Source organism: Nomascus leucogenys, chromosome 17, assembly GCF_006542625.1.
Source record: "Nomascus leucogenys isolate Asia chromosome 17, Asia_NLE_v1, whole genome shotgun sequence".
NCBI classification, from domain to species: domain Eukaryota; kingdom Metazoa; phylum Chordata; class Mammalia; order Primates; family Hylobatidae; genus Nomascus; species Nomascus leucogenys.
In genome coordinates, this window is record NC_044397.1 from 9854781 (window position 1) to 9875757 (window position 20977).

General features: G+C 39.0%; 1 protein-coding gene across 2 annotated transcripts in view; it reads left to right on the forward strand.

Annotated features, from left to right (window-relative positions):
• STK39 (serine/threonine kinase 39) overlaps window positions 1-20977 on the forward strand; it is a 295573-nt gene that overhangs the window by 212351 nt on the left and 62245 nt on the right. For both annotated transcript variants that reach the window (XM_030795816.1, XM_030795817.1), the window contains one exon: window positions 19015-19067. In XM_030795816.1, coding sequence (XP_030651676.1) covers window positions 19015-19067 — 53 coding nt within the window. The remainder of the gene's footprint in view (window positions 1-19014; window positions 19068-20977) is intronic.

Sequence of the window (20977 nt, forward strand, 5' to 3'; positions counted from 1 at the left end):
CTTTTGGAGTCTAACACATTGCCTTGTGCTAAGTATTTGTCCTGTATGTATCTGAGCCGAACGGTTTTTCTTCTTCTTTCGTTTTTAACTCACCCATCAGTGTAACACGTCTTACTTCCTAGATGGACTTGATCACGTCTACCTAATTAAATGTCCTGTTAGACATTCTGCTGAAGTTTAAAAAGGTATGGTTTGTATATATTTTTACTTATTTTATTTTTGTTAGAGAAAGGGAAGGAAAACCTAAAAGAAGATAAAATTCTTTGATTTGCTTTTAATAACTACCCTTTGGGATATTTTAGAATTGAAGTTTTTAATTATTATTCTAAAATTGAAAGGAACTTGTAAGCAAGCATGTTGGTGATGACCTGTCAGGTGCTGAAGTGAAATTGAATCATCTTTTATGTCCCAAGCAAAGCAAGAGCACCATCACAAGTATCCTTATTTCCATCTTTTAAAACCCCTCAAAGGCAGAAATCTTTTTTCATTCATAACCAGTCAAAAGCATGAACAACCCTTCTGGATACAGGAGGTTCCCAGGCCAACCTCAAATCATTAACGACCAACTTTGATACTGGTTCCAAGTCTTTCAAATACATGGCTGTTTGGCAGCCAGATACAAGCTCTATTTTTGTAAAAAGCCTTTTCACTTCTCTATTCAGGTCATTTTTAAATGTTTTATTAATGACCACATCAACAGGCTGAAGGAGGTCACTATGCTGAGATGCAGATAAAAATGAGTATTGTGTTTTTTTTTCTCCCAGTTGGCTCAGTGGGAAATCCTATTAGTGCTCTAAGAAGTTATATAATTAGCATGGCACCTGCTGCTCATTTGTTGAGCCAAACTGGTTTTTAATGTTCAGAATACAAAACATGGCAGGGCCATTTTCATAATGCTCTGTGCTGTCACTGGTTGCCAGGAGCGTTTCTGTGTGACCAATCCATAATAACAGCGATGATGAGAGCCACAGTTAAATAGCACCCTGTGTTTGGAGCACTGGTCCTTCAGGTATCCCTTAGTCCAGTGAGTTCCTGAATGGTGGAGAGTGTGTAACATCAGTGCCATGTGTGCTCTGTCTTCTGGTGCAGAGGAAGAGAGTTACCAGCAATGGTGGCCAGCCACTGGCCAAATGAGTGCTTTTCTTCCGTCCCTTTTTTCGGCAGAGACTTCCTCTGATTTGACAGGATCACACACCTTAAGCATGTTTCAGTCCTCTGCTATATCTTCAGAGTTCACATAAACTAAGCTCTTTGATTTCACCAAACAAAGCCATTACTTTAAATTTATTTATAAAGGCAACAATTTTTAGATGGATTATCAGAAAACTTCTCAGATTCTCATGGGCTTATTTCACTCCCTGACAATTATCAAGGTAAGTCAATCCCAGTGACCAGTCTCTTTGTTTCAAACCCCAAGCCAGAGTGTCAGTCTCCACCTCCACATGGTCAGGGCCTGTTTACTCAAGCAATGCTGGGCCGCTTGAGGACGTGCAGGGGCCTGCCTCCCCCAAATCTTGTTACGTATGTTGGGTTTATTGTTAGAAGCTGCTATAGGACTCAGTGGAGGATTTGATACCTATGCTCTTGTTTAGGATAGGTGAAGGGATGAGACAGAAAAGATCTCAGGGCAGGGACTAAGATTGGACTTGTAAAACACAACACCTAAAGATTATACGTATTGCTGTTGATGTTTTTTCACTAATACTGAGTGCTTGCAGAAGGCACTATCCATGCCTTCTCCTCTTAGTTATGCCATGAAGTAGTTTGTGTCACTACCATATTTTATAGATGAAGAGATAAAGACTTGGAAAGTTAAGTAAATTGCCCCAAGGTCTCATAGCTCATCAATGTTACAATCCGTATTTAAACTCCAGCATGTTATCTCCAGAAACCAAGGTAGGACAGGCTGAGTCGGCCTAAGCAACCAAGTACTTTGTGTTCTCCTTTGACTCCTCTTGATGAAAGGATAGGAAAGGAGTCAGAAAAGAGGCTGTTACAAGGAGTTATGCTCCCCTGCCTTCTCTGTTCAAATAAAATAAGTATATTGTACACTTTAGAACAGCCTGAAACTCAGTGCACAGGTGGCTCAGGAACAGCGTTTTAGAGCCATAAATGTAAAGCTTTTGTAGCCACCCAGAGCTCTGCTACATATACCAAGGCCAGACTAGGCCACAGCTTCAATATATTGAGCCTTGTCTGAGCTGAACCCACCATCCCAAATGTTGGCTGTTGGCTCACTGCTCAGGAGGAATAGTTTCTTAGCCGGAAGTCTCTTCAATGGAACAGAACGCTTTACCTTTCTTAGATTTCGTCCTAATGCGGTATTTCCTCTATTGAGCATAGCCCTGACCTGCAAAGCACCTCAAATGCTCTCAGCCCAGAAACTCTTTTTTTTTTTTTTTTTTGCTGGTGTTACTTGGGTATTTATTAAGGGTTAAGGGTTGCTGACTTCTGTACCTAGAAATGTTGTCAAGTATACTTACATTTAATATACTGCCATGCAGCAGGTAAGGATGACTATTGTATCCCTTGATTCAGTTCAACTTCATGAATATTTATTGGGAATGTACTTATGTTGGCAGACCCTGTGCCAGGTTCTTTAGGGGAGAGAGACTACCCAACATCTTAGCTCCTCTGACCCATCTCTTGAATTCTGTGTATTTGCCAAAAAGGCTTATAATTGTTAACCTTTACCATCCTTTTATTTTTCAAATGAACATTCAGCAACTCGACTTCTTCTTAAACCAAATAATTTTCTTAAATTAAAGTTGACAGATAATCAATGGTTATTTTATTTTGCCTCAGACATAGAGGAAAGCTCTCCTGTATGTTACCCATCAGGGAAAGGGCCCTCTTATCTTTTCCTTCAGAGCTTCTTTCCTCTCTCCTGTCCCAGGGGCACTGTTTTTTAGGTTTTTGTTTTGCTTTGTTTTTTTGTACCTGCTTTCTGAAAAGCACATCTGTCACTTTACTCTGAAGAGGCAAATAGCAAGTTGTTTGCAGGATGCACTGTAGATACACTTCTGAAGAGTGAGAACTCTTCTTTATCCTGCCTGACATCCTTTATTCAATTTTTACTTAAGTCAAGAGGTCAGGAAAGGTAAGTTAGTCTTAAAAACTTGTCAGAAGTCAAGGTTTAGGTAAAGGACAGTCATTGAAGAAACCATTATGAAGGAAATTGTTAGGTGTATCTTTTTCATTAGTTATTCTTAGGTATGGAAAACACATTACCCCCACAGTCTTGTTAAGTCCTTAACTTGGTGGTACAGTTACACCCCTGGGAGTTGCTTATTCAACATTCTCAAAGAACAAGTTTTTCAAATCATCCAAATGTGAGTTATGGCTCTAATCATACAGATTCCATGACTCATACACAAAAATCAGCTTTATTATTTGACAATCACATGGCATGTGTTTAAACACTGAGGAAAATGTTTTGAGCGTTTGAAATAAGATTACATATTATACCCATCTGCTTTTAAGTCTTGTCCTTGGATATGTCCTTCATGGTGGAGTTGACATTGCACCATTGAAGACTATACTTCATGAATAAGCCCAAGGGTTTTTCTACTTTTGGCAAACTTCAGGTGCTTGGAAATTTCCAATTAGGGTGGCTGGTATCTATGCCAAGTGATTGATTTCATTTTATTTACTTTATTTGGAACTGTTGAAGGGATGAGTGGTATAAGTTAGTGTTCCAGAGGCCGAGAACAAATTTAGTTTTTACCAAAGGGACAAATGTTGACTTTTAAATATTTGTCAGAATCAGATAGTATATTAGTTTGCTAGGGCTGCCTTAACAGAGAACAACAAACTGAGTCGATTAAACAATAGGAGTTTATTTTCTCATAGTTCTGGCGCCCAGAAGTCTAAGATGAAGGTGCCCAAAGGTTTAGCTTCTCCTAAAGTCTCTCTCTATGGCTTGTAGAAGATCTTCTTGCTGTTCTTAAGTGGTCTTTCCTCTGTGCGGGCACATGTCTGTGTCCTAATCTATTCTTATAACGACACCTGTCCTGTTGGATTAGGGCCTACCCTAATGATCTCGCTTAACTTTAATTACCTCTTTGAAGACCCTGTCCCCAAATACGGTCACATTCTGAGGTGCTGGCTGTTAGGCTTTCGACATGAATCTGAACTGTGTGTTCAGCCCATAACAAATGAGAAGGGAAAAGTCTTCATGTGGTGGCCACTTTTCAGGGCCACTCTGTGTTAATAAGAGTTGTGCAGGCAGAACAGCAGTGGGGCTTAAGAAGGGGCATCCCTGGGAAGCAGATAAGGCTGAGCTTCAGATTTTCCTTCTCTCACTTGGGGGAATCTTCAGATTTAAAAAGAAAATAGATTTTGTAAAAAACTTACCTGAAAACGGTGTCAGGTATTTGTCATCTCTTTAAATACTGTCATGCAAATCATACCCCTTCTGGTACCCTTGCCCTTCTGGGAGATGTTACCCTAAAAGGGGCTTTCCAAGCTCTGCTCTCAGCTCTCGGGCACCCACCCCGCTCTTCTCTAGGGCAGGCCAGAGGAGTTTCAGTCCTGTGAGTGTTAGTCATTGGAGAACCACGTAACCCCAACCTCCAAAAACAAGCAGATGCATTTTTTTTTTCTTTTTGCCTTGAGAGAATCTTTGGATTTTTGGTTTGTTTAGACATTCTCCATGAAAAGTCCTGTCCTCATCCAGTCTCCTGGCAGGTGTGCCCTGATGTATTCTTGTGCATGGATGTTTCCTTCTGATATACATTAACAACCTAGCAAATGCCTAGGAACAATGTTATTTTCTGTGCAACTATGTATTTTATAAATAATCATTTGCTGAAGTAATTTCAGAAAAGTTGAACTTGAGGATTTATAGTGGCTTTGCCCAAGGGTCATTCATCCTAGACTGTAAATGCAGTTACTTACAGGCCTTTTACCTGCAGTGGATCAAAAGGGGAAATACTTGCTCCATCACATTCATCATTAGATTTAATTATCTTGCAATACCACCTGTGGAAAAGTCAGGGGGATTCTGCTTACATTTCTACCCTGGAGGACACTGGCGTTAACACTTCTTATTAATTAGTTCTTCACAGTTTTTTCATTTGATGAGCGATCATTTTCCTTTTAAATTTGCTAATCTTTAATTTCCCCTGGATTCGATTACACATATACACACATATACATTAATAGTGAAATTACAGGAATAGGAAAATTAAAGTATGCTTCTATTTCTGTGATTTCCTAGCTAAAGTTTAAAGAATGTATTGTCTGCTCACTTTATATTTTTGTGATTTATGCTGGTTCTCTATGGCTAACTCACTTGATTAGTCACACACAATCTTTAAAACTTTCAAGCAAAAAAAATTACTTCTTCCCTATTCGGAAGCAACAAAATTGGGGGATTATTATTATTATTTTGAGACGGAGTCTTGCTCTGTCGCCCAGGCTAGAGTGCAGTAGCTGGATTTCAGCTCACTGCAAGCTCTGCCTCTCGGATTCATGCCGTTCTCCTGCCTCAGCCTTCCGAGTAGCTGGGACTACCGGTGCCCGTCACCACACCGGCTAATTTTTTGTATTTTTTAGTAGAGACGGGGTTTCACCGTGTTAGCCAGGATGGTGTCAATCTCCTGACTTCATGATCCGCCCGCCTCGGCCTCCCAAAGTGCTTGGATTACAGGCATGAGCCACTGCACCCGGCCCAAAATTGGGAGATTTAGCTGAGTACATGTCCAAGGTGTTGGCCAGACACAGAGCTTCCTTTGGAAGTTGCCACAGCCTGCAACCCACTCTCTTAGGTGTTAGCCACTAGCTTTCCAAGAGAGGACATAAGACAGTCTCCTGCATGTTCATGGCAGAATGTTACTTCTGCTTCCTACAGATGGTTTAGCTAAGGGGAAAGATCTATGTCTAATTGGTACATAGACTTTCAGACCCCTTCAAATACCCGTCGGAGAAAGCAGTCATGAAATCGCCCTTTGTAGCACTTGACAAGACACTTTTGGGGCCTCAGGAAGAAGTGTGTATAGGCCATCCATTTCTCCAGGTTCTTTGAGCTCCCTCTGTTGAGGTAAATCATCAGTAAACAATGTACTTCCAATGTATTATTTCAGCTCCTAGCAGAAATGCCATCACTCAGGCAAGATTTAATATTGTGCCTTCAGCACCTGGGAGAAAAAAGCTTTCATCGTTTGCACCTTATGGTTGAAGACATTTATATGAAAAAAGTTTCTGTCTTTTGTAACATAAGTTGAAGACATTACTCAGTGTCCCTTATAAAGGGTCTTCCATAATAAAATTCTCCTTGAAATTAATGCCAAGATAAACAAAATCTGCCTTGCATGTTTCTTTTTTGATGAAGTTAGAGCTATACTATGCAACGGTTTCCCTTTTCTGCCTTAGTTTCAGGCAAATAAAGCTAAATCCAGTGCTCAGCTGGAGTAACTGACATCTCAAGTATGTACTAATGTCTCTTTCTGCATTCCTTTTAATTTCTGTTGTTTTTGATAACAAAATGTTCATTTATATATTTAGTTTAATTTTGAAACTGTTTAACATCCTTCTTGCAAGAATTAAACCAAATAACTAGTTGGCAAAAACCATAATTGTCCTTAATAGTTAGAGTTTGTAACAGTTTGTGCCTTAAAGATATAAACTTCTATTGTCTTAAAAATGTATTTATCTCAGAATGTACCAATGTGTGCAGCTCCACCCACCTCGCCATATACTGTTCAGTTTGTATAAATACACCTGCTAAGACTTGATGTCTGGGTCCCAAATGGACACATGTTAGGTTCATGTCTTATAGATGCCTTTACATTCCTGTTATAAAGGACTTAGTGTGTTGGTTTGGGAGCCTCATGCATGGGAGAGAGGTATACATCACGGAGACAATGATGAGTCTGTGCGTTCTCTGCAGTAAAACCCACCACACCCTAAACTTAAAGGCACAAATAATGTTAATGAAGGCTGGTCCTATATCCGTTGATTGAAAAGAACAGTGATCTACAGAGACCCTTACATAGTAAGCATGATTAACATTTTTTCCTGCTACAAAACAAGTGTGAACTTTGACCAGACTATCATGTTTCTGCTCCTACCTGCCATTAACATGAGTCTAGTTTTTATATGATTACTCCTTTTCCCTTTTGCCCCATAGGTGAAAATAAGTTCAATAAATATATTCACTAGACATCCTAAATGCTGAAAAGGACTGCTTGCTACATGTGACGATATAGTTCCATAATCTTGACAGGAAGCATCACCCTTACACGATGACCTGTTCTCTCCTGATTTACACAGCTGGAATGTGACACAAGTGACTTTGTGCTGTGTAGGTGAAACATTCTTAAAATTTTATGTATTCAGCTCCGAAGTAAATATGACAAAATATTACCATTTTAAAAATTCTGAATGGTAGGCACATATATATTCATTGTATTACTCTTTGCACGTTCCTGTGTGTTGAAATGTTTTTCATAATTTTTGAAACTATTATATAATAGATAAAAAAAAAAAAAAAAGAGTCCACCATGGTTGTTTAGGTTGAAGAGTGGGTAAGGTTAGGGAGAGGAAACAGCCATGCCCTTCACCTGGCAGGCATGGAGATTTTCCAGAGGATTTTGTCAGAGAAAATCACCTTAACTTAGTTTGGATTACTTCTAGATGAAAACTCTTTTTTCGTAGCTAGGGAAGAAGTCTATTATTTATATTTCTGCATGCAATTTATTCATGTGTCAGCCCTGGACTGAGTATTAGAGATCTCTCCATGAAAGGCTTACATGTGCACCGCTAGTGTTGGTGTCAGCTGTGTGAAATCCTGTGCAGCCAGACTGTTTGCGCCCTGCAGGCTGCAAACCTAAAAGGGTCCTTCAGGCTGTCAGGTAGCCAGCGGGAACTGTCACAGTCTCAAGCCTGAGGTTCCAGTTGCAGAAGAACCTGCAGACAACCAGTGTGTGAAGCCAAATTCTTTAAAATATGTAGAGATATCTTATTTGAAGAAAACCTTGTGCGTGTTTGTGTGTGTCTGTGTGCTCATGCACCCATGTGTACATGTACATGTGTGTACATATGTGTGTATGTGTACATGCGTGTATGTATATCACTTAGTCACTGCTTTTGTTGTTGTTAAAGGGAACAGTGTGACTTTCAGATCTATTTGACATTGATTTGGGGCTGTGTGATGCCAATGGCTTGATGTAGACTAGAATTCCAGATGCTACTAACTACATTTTCTATGCCAAGGGCATATTTCTGCATGTGTGGAGGTGCACGCTGAAAGGATTTTTCACTTTTTAGAAGACTCACTGATCCAAAAGGCACTTCTGCAGTAAGCCAAATGTAAGGGCAAGGGTTTGGAGGGGAGGGGAAAGTATGTGTTTCAGTTATTGTTCTCACAGCCTTGGAGCATATGGCCCATGGTAGCTGGAGATACACACATCCAGGAGAGCTTCGATTTCGGGCAAGGCTGTGGGCCACAGTGCTGATAGGTTCAGCAGTGGTTCTCAACCTTTAGAGCCACAGATAGAGGGCACAAACTGTTTCCTTTCCCTGCCTTACCCACCCTTCAACCTCAACAAACTTAGTGGTTCTTTTGTCCTCTAGTGTATAATACTTTCAAAAATTATAAAAAACATTTCAACATACAGGAATGTGCAAAGAGTAATTAATGCATGTGTATCTACCATCTAGAATTTTGTGTGTGTGTGTGTGTAGAGACCAGATCTCACCGTGTGTCCCAGGCTGGTCTCAAACTCCTGGGTTCAAGTGATCTTCCCTCCTCAGCTTCTCAAAGTGCTGAGATTACAGGCGTGAGCCACTGGGCCTGACCTAGAATGTGTTAAATGGTAACATTCTGTCATATTGACTACAGAGCTGATTATATAAATTCTAATTTCTGCCATCATGTCAGTCATGGAAAACACTTTCCCATCTACAGTGCCTCTCACTGCATGCAGCAATTCTTAACTGAGTGCAGGGATATAACTGGGGGAAAAGCCTTCCTTTTAGAGATTGCACTCCCTCTCACCCTGCCTGCAGTTTGAGAGCCATCAGTCTAGAATAAAGAGCAGTGGTCTAGAGGTCCTGAGTCCCAGGTTCTGTTGTCATTTCTGCCATTAATGGCTCCTGGCACAAACCTGACACCTAGTAGGTGATCAATAATGATTTATGGAGAATGGCATGAATTAACCAGCTGTGTTATCTTAGGCAAGCCACTTAATCTCCTTGGCTTCAGTTTCTTCACCTAAAGAATCAGAGAAATGGATTAGGTGACCTCTAAGGCCTCTTTCAGTTGTAAAATTATGTGATTCTGTCATTGGACCTTTACCTCAGAGGAAGATTAATTTGACAGGAGTGTGAAGGATGGATCAGAGTGAGAGCCAAGAGAGGGGAATACACCTTTCTCTGAATTAGTTCAAGATTTCCTTCGCTACTAGTATTTTTTAAGCACTTACTTACATTGTTTTTCCCTGTAGTTTACGTAGACTGACCATCATTTTCTGCAAAGATCATAAACTGGTTAAGGACTGGAACTAAGACTTTTTTTCCCTATTTCTATGTGCCTCAAAATATAAGGCCTAATAATGGCTTATAGCAGTAGCACAGAGTTCATACAGTGTTTTCACACAGCTTGTTAAATCTGCGAGGGAAGCATTATTTCCCCTTTTTACCGCAGAGGAAACTGAATGTTGGAGAGGTGAAGTGGCTTATGAATGTCATTGCTGGTAAGTGGATCAACTCCAAATTTGGCTCAGCTGACCAGTCTTCAATTCCCGATGGAGTCTCCAGTTCTGACATAAAGACACTGCCGTAGGAAGGCCCCAGGATGAGCAGGGACACTGCTTCAGAGCAGCCGTCAGCTTGGCCACAGGAAGCTGCCCTTTCACTTCGTGGCTCTTATTTCTGGCCTTCGTTTGTAGGTTCCTTCTGTGTATCCTCATATTGCCTAATCTTTTCATGTTATTAAGTACAACAGTTTTCCCTGAGGGCTGCACATTCGTCTGCCAAGGACTATTCCCTGAATAGCAGCTTCCGCAACCTTTTACAGCCCTTTTTCCTTCTGTTCTATGTCTTTAGCCTTAGCAAAAGCCATGTATACGTGCGTATATGTGAGTGCATGTGAAATACTCTTTACTTATTCAGTCATTTCATCTTATCTGTGGTAGATGATGGTGGCCTGACCTTGGTCAGTAGCAGTGAAGTTTGAGAGAAACGGATGATACGAGAACTCTTACAAAGGTATAACCTACTGTAAGAGTTATGGCATTTACTGCCATAAGGAGCTAAGGAAGGGAAATGTATCTGAGAGGAAAAGTGATACATTCCATTTTGGAGATGCTGTGCCTTTTGGTGTCTTTTTGGACATTGCATTGAGAGATACCATATAGGTAGTTGATAATGAATTTTCAGCTCTGGGACAGTACCTGAGATTGAGTTATGGATTTGGAATTAATCATCAAGGGAGAAGGGGAAATGGTGAGGGATGGAACATTAACATTGAAGAGACAGCCATACAGAGGTAGAGGAGTGTTTGGGGCACACAGAGAAAGGGCAGCTGGGGGACTGGAGGAGACCAGAAGGAGATGGTGTTACAGAAGCCAGGGAGAGGCACTTTATAAAAGCCAGACTTGTTAACTCTGCATTCATTCATCTATTCAACAAATACTATCTGTGTACCCAGTAGGCGGGTAAGGGATGTGCACTGGTGAAGATAATGGGTAACATTTTTTAAAGTTCCAGCTTTAGTTCAGCTCTGTTGTTCAGACTGTGATTTTGGATCTATTCTTTATCCTTTCTAAGCCTCAGTTTCCTTGTCTCTAAAATAATAGAGGATAAGAGCAGTTGCTGCTTTAAGAGTTGCTTTGAGTTTGGAATGAGATAACATATGTAAAACATCAAGCATGTCCCAGCAGATAGGAAATGCTGTTGTCTTAGTCCGTTCTTGCTGATACAACAAAATACCATAGATTGGGTAATTTGTAACGACCAGCAATGTATTGGCTCTTGGTTCTGGAGGCTGGGAAGTCTAAGGTTGGGAGCTGCACCATCTTAAGGTCTTCTTGCTGTGTCATCCCATAGCAGAAGGGCAAAGAGAGGATGAGAGAGAGCAAAAGATTAAGCTCACAGCCTCAAGAGCTTTTAGAATTGGCATTAATCCATTTGTGAGGGTGGCGCCCTCATGACCTAAACACCTCTCATTAGGCCCTACCTCCCAACACAGTCACATCGGGGATGAAGTTTCCAGCACATCCTTTTTGGGGGAGACATTCAAACCATAGCAGTGATGAATTATTATTTCCCCCTCTCACAGTTGAGGAAACAGGTTACAGAAAGCCAAATAAGTCGTTTGTGGTTTTGAACTCAGATCCCCGTCTGCACGGGTCACATTGTCTCCTCATCCTGCCCCAGGCGGCCTCCTCGTGTGAAGCAGAAGTATCTGCCCAGCTCACTGGGAGCCACAGTCCATCCATTTCTCCTCCTAAGACTGTGAGGATGGACTTTGGTTTGGTGCCCAGAGTAGGACAAGCTGAACTAAAAATGATGTCCTGACCAATTCCTGGCTCTGCCTGTTTAAAAGGCTCCCATCCTACTCCTGATAGCAGGGAGGTAGTCCAGGAACTGAGTGTGTGGGTATCCCTTTGAAATTCCTTGGACACTAACAGCTGCACCTTCACCTGGAATTTCAGGTAAAAGTAAGGAAGAAGAGGGCTGTTGATGAGAAATCCTCTGCTGCTTGGGAGGGAGCAGCTGCTCCTGGGTCCCTGGGAAACACTATCCCTGGCACTCTTACAGAGACCCTTGGTGGTGTTGCCAACCTCAAAGCTCGGGGAAATAGTTGCCTTTCATCTTCATTTGAGAGCATCCCTGCGGTAGAGGGTATACAATGCCAGTGACACTTACTGTTTCTGATGCTCTTTGACAATGAGTGGTCTTTGGATTTCTACTGCTTTAATCACATCTGGGTCTTAGAATGTGAGTGCCCTCATACTGCTGCTGGCATGGACTAAGAGACAGTAATGGGAGGCTGAAGGATGCAAATAGTTCTGAGCTGGCATTTTGGCTTTGGAGCCCTCCAGGAGCAATAACTCTGTCAGATTGTCCTGACACGGTACATTAAGAGGTGCAGATAAAAGCTACATCCTGTAAAATATATACTTCAATCGCACCTGCCTTCTGCACCTCCACCACTGGGAAGGGATGGGTGTCCGTTCATGTTCTGCATTACCAGCCTCTTAACCAGCTGCCTCGTTTGATTGTTCATTGTGTCACTTGAAGATGAACTGAAAGAACAAGAAGAAAAACTATGCATGCCAATCTGTATCTCTGAACTTCTCATGTTAAATAGACATAGCAAAAAAAAAAAGAAAAGTTTGTCAGCACTGAACATCAGTTACTAAACATTTTTTAAAAATCAGGCTGGGCATGGTGGCTCACACCTGTAATCCCAGCACTTTGGGATCCTGAGGTAGGGGGATCACGTGAGTCCAGAGTTCAACACCAGCCTCAGCAACATAGCAATACCCTTGTCTCTACAAAAAATTTAAAAATTAGCCAGGTATGGTGGCACATGCCCATAGTTCAAGCTGCTCAGGAGGCTGAGGAAGGAGGATTGCTTGAGCCCGCGAGTTCAAGGCTGCAGTGAGCAACAAGTGTGCCACTGTACTACCTGGGCAACTGAGACCTTGTCTCTAAAATAATCCAAAAAATGAAAAAAATGAATTTCAGTTTTATAAGTTTATGAATTGTATTTTCTTTTCGTTAGGTTCCTGTGGCTTTATTTTTCTTTCCCGTGATTAATTTCTCCCATGCCTTCAGTCTGTGGGTCTGTGTGTCATTTATTTGACTCTTTTTAGTAGATCCTTAAAAAGAACTTTGAAGTTTACCATTTCAGAAAACTTCATCCCCAGAAATCGGTTTGTTTATTACTACCAGCAGAAGTTATATTTTATATTTGCCCTCACTTATGAATGGTAATAGACTGAATCTGGCCCACACATTAGTATGAACATTTTAAAATTAGTATCAACAATGAAAACTATGGAATGTCATATAAAATTTCAAATTTCTTTTTTCTCTGACAAATCTGAATATTGAGCAACATTGAGTCCAATCCTGACTGGCCATAACGTGCAGGCACTGAACAGTGGTTGTCCCCTTTAGATGGGGAAGAAGCTTTCCAGCTGGCACAGTCCCCACATCCCCCTGGTTATTAATACATTCTGATTTATTCAAAGTTCCTGCAATAGTGCTTACAAATGGTGGGTAAGAGCATAAATAGGTGCAACTTAAATGAAGGGGAATTTCATACTATGTGTCAAATTACAAATGCATTTATCCTTTGACCAAGCAATTCACCTCTAGACATTTATTTTTATACTCATATTTATGCAAAATGACCTAAGAATAAGGTTACATATTGAAGCACTGTTTACAATAGTGAAAGATTGGAAACAATCTGTTCATAGAATGGGAACTGATGAAAAAAGGCTATAGCATCCCAGAGAAAACTATGTAGTTATAAAGAAAAGAATGAGAAAATTCTCTACAAACTAACACGGAGAAATTCCAAGATGGTATTATGTTAAAAGAGAGGCAAGATACAGAACAGTGGATATACTATGCTATCATTTGTATTCAATATGTATGTGTATTTGCTAGTACATGCATAAAACATCTCAAGAAGTGTGCACCAAATTCATAAAACACTGATTGCCACTGGAACGGCAACCAGGTAGTTGGGTGACAGGAGTGAGAGGGCCAATTTTCACAGAATATTTAATGCCCTATTGTACCTTTAATTTTTAAGCCATATGATTGTATCACCTACTTAAAACAATAAATAAATGTCCTTTCTGAGTTCTGTATGTATTTGCATTTTCAGTGCAATAAGCTATAAGAGGCTGTACCATACCAAATTTAAGAGTTTTTATTTTAGGGTTAAAAGGATTTTTAATAAAAATTATCAAAGGCAGCCGAGTGTTGAAACTGTTACTCTCAAGTTTTTATCATTTCCTCTATAAAGTTGCTCAGACTTAGTTTCTGGCCTTGAATCATACCTATTTTCAACTTCCCTGAAATCAAGAGTGCCCTATGCCATATCAATTAAAGTAAATGTACTTTCAATTAAAGGTGTTAAGTATGAGTCTGAAAAGATTAATTCTTTATAAAAGGATGACCTTCAGTAGTTCGCTCCAATTAGGCATTTTTCCAACTATATTTCATCTTGATGGGACAAGTCTACTACTCACAATCAATCACTGTGATCTTTTCAAAGGCGAGTATTTTAGGTTCAGAGTCATAAAAGAATGACTTGACTACGCAGCCTCCATAACTTGAACCACAGTTGATATAGACAGAGATTATGGGTGTTGGATATTACTTTTTGTGTTATTAATATTTGAAGCATCAGGATATGCATAATGATATTCTGGGTACAGTTCTTACACCTCTCTTCTCATGACCTTACTAGAATAAATTTATTTAAATAAGACTGATGGAAAGGAAGAGAGGAAATGAACAATGACACAAATTAATGTCCAACCAAATTCCTCATTTTTTTCCTGTTACTTTATTATTAAATACATTGTAAATACTTGCTTCCCTCATGGTTGTTTTCTTATTGGACTACTTTAGTTTGAAGTGAATCATTGCTCATATACAGCACACAAAACCAAGACTATTAAGGAAATGAATGCTTGGTGATTGTCTTATGGGAACATGCAAAATCTTGGGGAATAATATTGCTTTCTCTTAAAGGTTAAAGGAATTGAGCATTTCTGTTTGTATTTGGTACCTTCAATATGGAATGATTGGCCTTCACTCTGCCATTCATTAAATTTGTAAACTTGGAGAAGCCATTGAACACAATCAGGGACCTCTTTACATATCTCAAAGGTCAATTATTGGAATTAAATGAGATTATATATCATATATAAATAAATGATTATACATATCATGTATAATAAATGATTATATATGATATATAATCTCAATTATATATCATATATACATATATATGTATATTATGCATACATACATATGTGTGTATGTGTATACATTTATATATTAGTGTTACTTAAAATGTAGTCCAGTGACCCTGGGAGTCCTTGAGACCCTTTCAGGGAGCCCATGAGGTCAAAACTATTTTTATAATAGTAGCGAGAAATTACTTGTCTTTTTCACTCTTTCACACATATTCAGTGGAATTTTTCAATTCCTGTCTCTGTAACATTTGACATTGCAACAGATTGCAGAAACAATTGTAAGATTCGAGCTATCCTAAGCCTGATATTACAGAGGTTTACAAAAATGTGAAGCAATGGACTCTCTTTCGCTGACTTGTTTTCATTTTGAAAAGGAAAGTAATTTTTCATATAAAATTTATATTGACATATAATGGGGTTGTCATTTTCAAATAAATTAATAAATTTTTTTAAATCATCAATTTTAATTTCTAATACAGTAAACTTTGATAGATATAGTCCACATAAACAAAATCTCTTTAGGGGTCCTCAATACTTTTTAAGAACATAAAAGTGTCCTAAGACCAAAAAGTTTGAGAACTGCTAATATATATGAAAGCACTATGTAAATGTGCAGTGGTGACATTGGTAGTTTATTAAGAAACTTTGCCAGGCGCAGTGGCTTACGCCTGTAATCCCAACACTTTGGGAGGCTGAGGCAGGTGGATCACTTGAGGTCAGGAGTTCAAGACCAGCCTGGCCAACATGGTGAAACCCTGTCTCTACTAAAAATACAAAAAAATACTAAAAATACAAAAAATTAGCTGGGCATGGTGGCACACTCCTGTAGTCCCAGCTGCTCGGGAGGCGGAGGCAGGAAAATTGCTAGAACCCAGGAGGCAGAGGTTGCAGTGAGCCAAGATCTTGCCACTGCATTCCAGCCTGGGAGACAGGCGACAGAGCAAGACTCCATCTCAAAAAAAATAAATAAATAAAAAGAAAGTTTAAGCTATTTAAACAATGCAGCACGCAAACCATCTTCCCACTGCAGGCACTGTTGTGAATGGTACACTCCACCTCCAGGGCAGGGTTCTTTAGTCTGGGGTCCAACATGATTTCTAAATCTTCTGTAGTTATCTACAATTTTGTGCGTAAGTTATGTGCGGTAATCCCTCCATATCTTTGCAAGGGTACGTTTCGAAACCACTGTGGATAACTGAAGCCAAAGACAGTACTGAACCATCTACGCAGTATGTTTTTCGCTATATATACATACTTATATATAGGGAATATATAATATATTAATATATACTTATATATAAATATATACTTATATATTAGTATATACATATATACTTATCATATATAAATATATATAAATATATACATATATACTTATATATAAATATATATAAATATGTACATATATACTTATATATAAATATATATAAATATGTACATATATACTAATATATAAATATATATAAATATATACATATATACTTATATATAAATATATACATATATACTTATATATAAATATATATAAATATATACATATATACTTATATATAAATATATATAAATATATACATATATACTTATATATAAATATATATAAATATATACTTATACATTAATATATAAATATATACTTATACATTAATATATAAATATATACTTATCATATATAAATATATAAATATATACTTATCTATATAAATATATAAATATATACTTATCTATATATTTATACATAGATATATACTTATCATATATATTAATATATACTTATCACATATACTTTATATGTGATAGCTTAATTTATAAATTAGTTACAGTGAGAGATTAACAAGAAGAACTAATAATAAAATAGAACAATTACAACAATATAGTGGCATAAAGGATATGTGAATGTGGTCTCTGTGTCTCAGAATATTTTATTGCACTGACATGGGTAACCGAAACCATGGAACGTGAAACCACGGATAAAGAGGGACTGCTGTATCTCCTTTCTTTTAGGGTGAGGATCCACAATTTTCACAGTTTTCAGATTTCCACAGGTCCTAAAAGAAGCACAGTTATAGGAACTGCTGCAGTCTCTGGTCCCAATTTAGCCCTGAGGGGAGTAGTGATAAAGTCAAGGTTGGGGAAACCTGAAGGGAGATGCAAAGTTCAAGGTCCAAGGCTCTCATATCTGGGTGTGGGCTTGGACATGTCTTGAGTTATTGGCCCTTTACTTCTCCCTGTTTTGTTTATGGAAAGGTCTGTGAGACTTGGGCTGGCTTTCTAGACACTGAGGAAAAGGGCATTCTTTCAGCAGGTGCCATGCCCTGTGCATCGTTGTGGGCCTCCTCGCTCTTAGTGTGGTTGGATGTGGTGAGACATAAAGAACCAAAATCAGGCTGTGGACCAAAAAGGGCCCAGAGACCAGCTTCATTGTGGTTTGGGCACAGTTCACAGAGACCAGGAGGTTTTACACAGAGCTTTAGAGTGCGAATGCTCAGTTTCCTGGCTCCTCAGGAGGATGTTCAGGAGTGGGTATTCAGGCCATCTCTGACTCTGTCTTAGACACTTTCAGAGGCTCAGCTAATACTAGTTCATGTTTCCTACTGCAATGTCTTTTTTTTTTTTTTTTTTTTTTTTTTTTTTTTTAAATGAGACGAAGTCTTGCTCTGCCACCCAAGCTGTAATGCAGTGGTGTGATTTTGGCTAACTGCAACCTCCACCTCCCGGGTTCCAGTTCTCCTGCCTCAGCCTCCTGAGTAGCTGGGATTACAGGGATGTGCCACCACTCCCGGGTAATTTTTGTAGTTTTAGTAGAGATGGGGTTTCACCATGTTGGCCAGGCTGGTCTCGAACTCCTAACCTCAAGTGATCCACCTGCCTTAGCCTCTCAAAGTGCTGGGATTACAGGCGTGAGCCACCGTGCCCGGCTTCTACTACAATTTCTTAGGATGTTTTTATTAACCTTAATTCTAGCATCTGTTGATACTTATAATATTTTAGTGTTCTTACAAGAATTTGAAACTATTCTAATTATAGCTCACTGCCCCTTATTATCATTTCTTAAAATTAATTTGAATGGAAAACTTGTGTCTCAGATATTTATGTATTTTGTATCTCCCCAGTGCCATTTAATTTTTAAATTGCATATGCATGTATATTTTTCAGTTTTATGTAAGCCTTTACATTTACTTAAAGTTTTATGTATTCATAGGGCAAAATGTTGCAAAATTGCCCACTTAATATATAAAACTTTTAAATTTAGATAAAATTTTAAACTACCAAATGCGTACCTTTTTCTTGCTGTTGTGCTACATGATTTAATGTGTAGTGCTTCTTGGATTCTGTCACTGAGACCGTCTTCTCTGTTTGTTTCACTTTTAAAAATGATTTAATAAAATAGTATTTTTCAAGAAAAAATATGAAAAATGCAATGGATACCATTTATTTTAGACTAAAGGCTTCTGAAATTTTTAATGAAAGTATATTGGCTGGCTGTGGTGGCTCATGCCTGGAATCCCAGCACTTTGGGAGGCCGAGGCTGGGGGAATCACCTGAGGTCGGGAGTTTGGGACCAGCCTGACCAACATGGAGAAACCCCATCTCTACTAAAAATACAAAAAATTAGCCGGACATAGTGGCACATGCCTGTAATTCCAGCTACTCGGGAGGCTGAGGCAGGAGAATAGCTTGAACCTGGGAGACGGAGTTTGCAGTGAGATCGCACCATTGCACTCCAGCCTGGGCAACAAGAGCAAAACTCCGTCTCAAAAAAAAAAAAAAATTATATTTAAGGTTTCCTGTTTAGTGCAGATTTTATAAAATGAACATTTTGTTTTGGGAATTTGGTGATATAAGCATGTTTATATAAGGTAAATTCAATCAAATTAAACAAATCTCTTTATTATTACTGTCATAACTATCTTTTCCAGTTAACAAAATACTTGGAGGTATCCTCAAACTGTAAAATGTTATCCACATGTTAGTAGCATCTTGTGAAAATCTGAATACATGTAGTTCAACTAAACTCTGCTTCCCTAGACTTTAATGTATTGTATGTTATGTATTTCAGAAACTCCAGAAAGGAACTTAATGACATACGATTTGAGTTTACTCCAGGAAGAGGTAAGTTTTAATTGAAGTTATTATTTTATTGCCTCCAAGAGCATTGCAGAAATTGATTACAAGCATGTGGTTATAATCTGCTATTTAAAACTGTTTTAATAGTGAAGGAAGGAAGGAGAGATAGATAGAAGGAAGGACTTTTGATACTTCTAAGGATTCCAAACCAAATCACAGCTGACTACATGAATCTCAGTGACACATGCGGCACAGTATACATGTCAATATAAGTCAGATATATTAGCTCAACCGTGAAAATAAGTATTGCTATGGTAATGCAGGCCCTAAAGGAAATGATGATTAATGTAATGAGAAGCATACCACAGTCCTAATGAGGGTTGAGCAGCAGTGGGATCATACAAAAAGGTAACATACTTTGCTTCTGTGATCTCAGCTCAGATTACATGAGGCCTCTATTGGGGAGTGTTTACGAAAATTTTGAAAACTCTGAAGTACAAGAACTTTCTAGCTTGATAGCTGGTCCAGTAGTAAACCCTTTGACCCCCTCCCCCCTGCAGTTATTACCTGCAGGAAGACACAAACTCAGATGTCCACAGAAGCCAAAGTGAATGGTGAGCACTTCAGGAAACTGGAGGATTTCCTGTCTAATTTCACTCATGTTCAGTAGTGTTTTTTGTTTTTGTTTTTGTTTTTAACAAAGGCAACCAGCCAAACAAAATATTCCTGGGCAATACTTGGCCATAGGCTCTCTGGTCCCTGATTGCTAGTCTTCTGCAAATACAAAGATTTCAGGATTCCTGGTATATTTGAATTAAACTAAAATATGAAGTATCTTTTAAAAATAAATATGCAGGCCAGGCACAGTGGCTTACACCTGTAATCCCAGCACTTTGAGAGGCTGAGGTGGGTGGATCACTTGAGGCTAGGAGGGTGAGATCAGCCTGGCCAACATGGTGAAACCTCGTATCTACTAAAAATACAAAAACTAGCCGGGTGTGGTGGTGCACAGCTGTAGTCCCAGCTACTTGGGAGGCTGAGGCAAGAGAATCACTTGAACCTGAGAGGCAGAGGATGCACTGAGTCAAGATTGTGCCACTGCAATCCAGCCCGGGTGACAGAGCGAGACTTTGTCTCAATAAATAAGTGGACATAAGGCCCTGATGGATTTGCTAATTGATCTTTCTTTCCAGAGGTATCCATCTTTGACAATTTAGAGTTGGTTTATGAAATTGTACAGCACCAGCTAGTATTGTCAAAAAGCTATCTATTTTGTCATAATATAAAAATATTGACCAGGCCATGCTGTGATAAAATCTAGTAATTATATTATAAATGTTGCAAGTACAGCAAGTAGAAAGAACAGATTCTTATTTTAAGATTGTTTCTTTTCATCTGATTGTTTAAAATTGACTATGGCAATGAAAATCAATTTTAATTTTAAGAGGTAACAAAGAAGTGAATATGAGCTCAGGACTTTTGTGGTAACATGGCCCTGTCAGCATTACTGGGCCACTGGCACTGGCTTTGGCAGCCGCTTTTGCCACATTTAGATTAACAGTCCCTGCTTCTGTTGCACAGACAGAACCCATGGCATTGTCTGCCTAATGACAGCCGGCCTTCACTGGGCGGCAGAGCATAGGTCCATTATTAAAGGAAGCAAGGTGCATATATCACTGCACCTCTGTGACTATTAATAGACGCTGTCTGTATTCCAGACTTTGCTTACAGTAAATCTGTGTGCAGTCCACATGCATTATGTTTGTGCTGTATATACACATGAATAAATATATACGGCACAAAATGTATAACGTAAACATGTAAAATATTCTCTTTCCTCACGTGAGGACAAGCCCGTTGTGTTTAGTGTGCCCCATGTGCTCTGGAAACCAGAAATTAATACATGAATATTTATCCTGTTTAGGCACCAGGGATGTTAAACAGCTTAAAGAAAA